Source organism: Megascapheus bottae, chromosome 34, assembly GCF_031878675.1.
Source record: "Megascapheus bottae isolate mThoBot1 chromosome 34, mThoBot2.hap1, whole genome shotgun sequence".
In the NCBI taxonomy this organism is placed as follows: Eukaryota; Metazoa; Chordata; class Mammalia; order Rodentia; family Geomyidae; genus Megascapheus; species Megascapheus bottae.
The window spans coordinates 4,623,345-4,630,275 of NC_143542.1; the positions used below are offsets into that span (position 1 = coordinate 4,623,345).

Consider the following 6,931-nt stretch of genomic DNA (forward strand, 5'->3'; position numbering starts at 1 on the left):
AATGGCCAGTTCTCCTGAAAGCACCACAATTCCCTTCACTTCACAAGATACAACCAGAGTAGTGACAGAAACCCCTGAATTCAGCTCTCCTTCAACCCTGCAGGACACCACTTCTGCTGGCTCCACTGTGACAGACGAAAGGACTCCATCATCCTCCACCTTGGTAGTGAGCACTTCAATGGCCAGTTCTCCTGAAAGCTCCACAATTCCCTTCACTTCACAAGATACAACCACAGTAGTGACAGAAACCCCTGAATTCAGCTCTCCTTCAACCCTGCCAGACACCACTTCTGCCGGCTCCACCGTGACAGACGAAAGGACTCCATCATCCTCCACCTTGGTGGTGAGCACTTCAATGGCCAGTTCTCCTGAGGGCACTACAATTCACTTCACCTCACAGGAAACAACCACACTTGTGACAGAAACCACTGAACTCAGCTCCACTTCAACCCTGCAGGACACGACTTCTGTTGCTTCTGTAGTCACAGAAGGAAGTACTCCACCATCTTCCACCTTGCTAGAGAGCACTTCAATGGCCAGTTCTCCTGAAAGCACCACAATTCCCTTCACTTCACAGGAAACAACCACACTTGTGACAAAAACCCCTGAATTCAGCTCTCCTTCAACCCTGCAGGACACCACTTCTGCTGGCTCTACAGTGACAGTCGAAAGGACTCCATCATCCTCCACGTTGGCGGTGAGCACTTCAATGGCCAGTTCTCCTGAGGTCACTACAATTCCCATCACTTCACGGGAAACAACCATACCTCTGACTGTGTCTCCAGAAGTCAGCTCACCGACAACCCTGGAGGACACCACTTCTGCTGCTTCTGTAGTCACAGAAGGAAGTACTCCATCATCCTCCACCTTGCTCGAGAGCACTTCAATGACCAGTTCTCCTGAAAGCACCACAATTCCCTTCACTTCACAGAAAACAACCACACTTGTAACTGAAACCCCTGAATTCAGCTCCACTTCAACCCTGCAGGACACCACTTCTGTTGGCTTTACAGTGACAGACGAAAGGACTCCATCATCCTCCACCTTGGTGGTGAGCACTTCAATGGCCAGTTCTCCTGAGGCCACTACAATTCCCTTCACTTCACAGGAAACAACCACACTTGTGACAAAAACCCCTGAAGTCAGCTCTCCTTCAACCCTGCCGGACACCACTTCTGCTGGCTCTACAGTGACAGACGAAAGGACTCCATCATCCTCCACCTTGGTGGTGAGCACCTCAATGGCCAGTTCTCCTGAGGGCACTACAATTCCCTTCACCTCACAGGAAACAACCACACTTGTGACAGAAACCACTGAATTCAGCTCCACTTCAACCCTGCAGGACACCACTTCTGTTGCTTCTGTAGTCACAGAAGGAAGTACTCCACCATCTTCCACCTTGCTAGAGAGCACTTCAATGGCCAGTTCTCCTGAAAGCACCACAATTCCCTTCACCTCACAGGAAACAACCACACTAGTGACAGAAACCCCTGAATTCAGCTCTCCTTCAACCCTGCAGGACACCACTTCTGCTGGCTCCACTATGACAGACGTAAGGACTCCATCATCCTCCACCTTGGTGGTGAGCACTTCAATGGCCAGTTCTCATGAGGGCACTACAATTCCCATCAGTTCAGGAGAAACAACCACACCTGTTACCGTGTCTCCAGAATTCATCTCACCGACAACCCTGCAGGACACCACTTCTGCTGTTTCTGTCGTCACAGAAGGAAGTACTCCATCATCTTCCACCTTGCTCGAGAGCACTTCAATGTCCAGTTCTCCTGAAAGCACCACAATTCCCTTCACTTCACAGGAAACAACCACACTTGTGACAGAAACCCCTGAAGTCAGCTCTCCTTCAACCCTTCAGGACATCACTTCTGCTGGCTCTACAGTGACAGACGAAAGGACTCCATCATCCTCCACTTTGGTAGTGAGCACTTCAATCGCCAGTTCTCCTGAAAGCACCACAATTCCCATCACCTCTCAGGAAACAACCACACCTGTGACTGTACCTGTGAAAGTCAGCTCTCCTTCAACCCTTCAGGGCACCACTTCTCCTGGCTCCACAGTGAGTGAAGAAAGGACTCCATCATCCTCCACCTTGGTGGTGAGCACTTCAATGGCCAGTTCTCCTGTTGACTCTTCAGTTGTCATCACTTCACAGGAAACAACCACACCTGTGTCTGTGACTCGGGATGTGAGCTCCGCTTCCACTGTCGAGGTTACCACGCTTGCTGGTTCTACGTTGACCGATGGAAGTCCTCCTCCTTCCTCAAGCTCTGTGGCCACCTCTCCTGGTGCCACCACATTTGTCCCCATTCCTGAGGACACCACCACCCCTGGGACTACAACTCCCGAAGTTACTTCCTCTCCTTTGGCGAAACCCACGTCCCCTCTGTCCACAGCATCGGTGGGCAGGACTGAGTCTTCAGCCCCTGTGCTCTCAAGCTCCACAGTGAGTATTCCTCCTGATATGAGCGTGCTGCCTGTCACTCCAGTGGACACAGCCTCTCCTGTCACCCCCACCACCGGGATCACCTCGTCTTCAACTTTGGAGGTTACCACCTCCCCTGTTTCCTCCGCGTCAACTGAGACTACTCCATCCTCCATCGGGCAAGGCTCCAGCAGTCCCGCCCCCAGCTCTCCTGAGGGTGGCCCTCTGTCCTCTACTCCTGGGGACACAACTACTGTTTTGTCTGCTACTTCCGCTGTGACTTCATCTTCCTCCACGGGTGTGGTCACCAGCCCTGTTTCTACTCCAGAAGGAATTACTCTACCTGGTGGTAGCTCTCCGTCATCTACTACTCTTCTCTCCAGTACTCTGCAGAGCAGTTCTGAGGCCAGCACACGCTCCTCCACGCCCCTGGGCACAGCCACCCCTCTGCCCTCCACTCCAGAGGTCACTTCACCCTCGGCTGTGACGCTCAGCACCCCCGCTGTGTTTCCACCTCCTGAAGGAAGTACCACCACCTCCACCACCTTCGTCTCTAGCACTCGTGTGACGAGTCCACCGGAGACCAGCCCGTCCTCCTCCCCCGCTGTGCCCACAGCCACGCACCCAGCCACCACGCCCGTTGACAGTTCCTCGTCTTCCACCGTGACTGTGCCGCCGTCCACCTCCTTCACAAGTCACTTTACAAGCAGCGCTTCCACGCTCAGCACTCCTCTGCCAAGTACCCTCGTGTCCAGTACCTCTTCTGCATCCCCCAGCTCCACCTCCTCAGCCACTGCTACGTCTCTCTCACCCCCCACATCTCCTAGCACTGTGGCTGTTCCATCCACATCTGTGCCTACAACCACATCGCCTCTTACCACCGCCACGACCACGTCTTCTCGGACCACCACCACGTCTTCTCCAACCACCACCACCACCACCACCGCCACCACCACGTTTTCTTCAACCACCACCACCTCTTCTCTGACCACCACCACGTCTTCTCCGACCACCACCACCTCTTCTCCGACCACCACCACCTCTTCTCCGACCACCACCACCTCTTCTCCGACCACCACCACCTCTTCTCCGACCACCACCACCTCTTCTCCAACCACCACCACCTCTTCTCCGACCACCACCACGTCTTCTCCGACCACCGCCACCACCGCCACCATCACGTCCTCTCTGACCACCACCACCTCTTCTCCGACCACCACCACCTCTTCTCCGACCACCACCACCTCTTCTCCGACCACCACCACCTCTTCTCCGACCACCACCACCTCTTCTCCGACCACCACCACCTCTTCTCCAACCACCACCACCTCTTCTCCGACCACCACCACGTCTTCTCCGACCACCGCCACCACCGCCACCATCACGTCCTCTCTGACCACCACCACGTCTTCTCCGACCACCACCACCTCTTCTCCGACCACCACCACCTCTTCTCCGACCACCACCACGTCTTCTCCGACCACCACCACCTCTTCCCCGACCACCACCACGTCTTCTCCGACCACCACCACGTCTTCTCCGACCACCACCACGTCCTCTCCGACCACCACCACCTCTTCTCTGACCACCACCACGTCTTCTCCGACCACCACCACGTCTTCTCTGACCACCACCACCTCTTCTCCGACCACCACCACGTCTTCTCCGACCACCACCACCACCGCCACCACCACGTCCTCTCCGACCACCACCACGTCCTCTCCGACCACCACCACGTCTTCTCCGACCACCACCACGTCTTCTCCGACCACCACCACGTCTTCTCCGACCACCACCACGTCTTCTCCCACCACCACCACCTCTTCTCCGACCACCACCACGTCTTCTCCGACCACCACCACGTCTTCTCCGACCACCACCACGTCTTCTCCCACCACCACCACCTCTTCTCCGACCACCACCACGTCTTCTCCCACCACCACCACCTCTTCTCCGACCACCACCACCTCTTCTCCGACCACCACCACCTCTTCTCCGACCACCACCACGTCTTCTCCGACTACCACGTCTTCTCCGACCACCACCACCTCTTCTCCGACCACCACCACGTCTTCTCCGACTACCACGTCTTCTCCGACCACCACCACCTCTTCTCCGACCACCACCACGTCTTCTCTGACCACCACCACGTATTCTCCGACCACCACCACGTCTTCTCCGACCACCACCACGTCTTCTCTGACCACCACCACCTCTTCTCCGACCACCACCACCTCTTCTCCGACCACCACCACGTCTTCTCCGACCACCACCACGTCTTCTCTGACCACCACCACCTCTTCTCCGACCACCACCACGTCTTCTCCGACCACCACCACGTCTTCTCCGACCACCACCACCTCTTCTCCCACCACCACCACGTCTTCTCCCACCACCACCACGTCTTCTCCCACCACCACCACCTCTTCTCCGACCACCACCACGTCTTCTCCCACCACCACCACGTCTTCTCCCACCACCACCACCTCTTCTCCGACCACCACCACCTCTTCTCCGACCACCACCACGTCTTCTCCCACCACCACCACCTCTTCTCCGACCACCACCACGTCTTCTCCGACCACCACCACGTCTTCTCCGACCACCACCACGTCCTCTCCGACCACCACCACGTCTTCTCCGACCACCACCACCTCTTCTCCGACCACCACCACGTCCTCTCCGACCACCACCACCTCTTCTCCGACCACCACCACGTCTTCTCCGACCACCACCACGTCTTCTCCGACCACCACCACCTCTTCTCCGACCACCACCACGTCCTCTCCGACCACCACCACCTCTTCTCCGACCACCACCACGTCCTCTCCGACCACCACCACCTCTTCTCCGACCACCACCACGTCTTCTCCGACCACCACCACGTCCTCTCCGACCACCACCACCTCTTCTCCGACCACCACCACGTCCTCTCCGACCACCACCACCTCTTCTCCGACCACCACCACGTCTTCTCCGACCACCACCACCTCTTCTCCGACCACCACCACGTCTTCTCCGACCACCACCACCTCTTCTCCGACCACCACCACGTCCTCTCCGACCACCACCACGTCTTCTCCGACCACCACCACGTCTTCTCCGACCACCACCACGTCTTCTCCGACCACCACCACGTCTTCTCCGACCACCACCACGTCCTCTCCGACCACCACCACGTCTTCTCCGACCACCACCACGTCTTCTCCGACCACCACCACCTCTTCTCCGACCACCACCACGTCCTCTCCGACCACCACCACGTCTTCTCCGACCACCACCACGTCTTCTCCGACCACCACCACGTCTTCTCCGACCACCACCACGTCTTCTCCGACCACCACCACCTCTTCCCCGACCACCACCACGTCTTCTCCGACCACCACCACGTCTTCTCCGACCACCACCACATCTTCTCTGACCACCACCACGTCTTCTCTGACCACCACCAGGTCTTCTCCGACCACCACCACGTCTTCTCCGACCACCACCACGTCTTCTCCGACCACCACCACGTCCTCTCCGACCACCACCACCTCTTCTCCGACCACCACCACGTCCTCTCCGACCACCACCACGTCTTCTCCGACCACCACCACCTCTTCTCCGACCACCACCACGTCTTCTCCGACCACCACCACCTCTTCTCCGACCACCACCTCTTCCCCGACCACCACCACGTCTTCTCCGACCACCACCACGTCTTCTCCGACCACCACCACGTCTTCTCCGACCACCACCACGTCTTCTCCGACCACCACCACGTCTTCTCCGACCACCACCACGTCTTCCCCGACCACCACCACGTCTTCTGTGACCACCACCACGTCTTCTCCGACCACCACCACGTCTTCTCCGACCACCACCACCTCTTCTCCGACCACCACCACCTCTTCTCCGACCACCACCACGTCTTCTCCCACCACCACCACGTCTTCTCCGACCACCACCACGTCTTCTCTGACCACCACGTCTTCTCCGACCACCACCACCTCTTCTCCGACCACCACCACATCTTCTCCGACCACCACCACCTCTTCTCCGACCACCACCACCTCTTCTCCGACCACCACCACCTCTTCTCCGACCACCACCTCTTCTCCGACCACCACCACGTCTTCTCCGACCACCACCACGTCTTCTCCGACCACCACCACGTCTTCTGTGACCACCACCACCTCTTCTCCGACCACCACCTCTTCTCCGACCACCACCACCTCTTCTCCGACCACCACCACCTCTTCTCTGACCACCACCACGTCTTCTCCGACCACCACCTCTTCTCTGACCACCACCACCTCTTCTCCGACCACCACCACGTCCTCTCCGACCACCACCACCTCTTCTCCGACCACCACCACGTCTTCTCCGACCACCACCACCTCTTCTCCGACCACCACCACCTCTTCTCCGACCACCACCACGTCTTCTCCGACTACCACGTCTTCTCCGACCACCACCACCTCTTCTCCGACCACCACCACGTCTTCT

The 6,931-nt window shown here is 57.8% G+C and overlaps 1 protein-coding gene across 1 annotated transcript in view; it reads left to right on the forward strand.

The window, feature by feature from the left end:
• The first annotated feature begins 355 nt into the window (after nt 1–355).
• Nucleotides 356–6,931, forward strand: part of LOC150042713 (uncharacterized) — a 19,233-nt gene continuing 12,657 nt past the window's right edge. Inside the window, exons 1-4 of the mRNA XM_090324082.1 lie at nt 356–494; nt 635–697; nt 2,154–3,179; nt 3,375–3,457. Of these exons, the coding sequence (XP_090180208.1) occupies nt 356–494; nt 635–697; nt 2,154–3,179; nt 3,375–3,457 (1,311 nt within the window). The remainder of the gene's footprint in view (nt 495–634; nt 698–2,153; nt 3,180–3,374; nt 3,458–6,931) is intronic.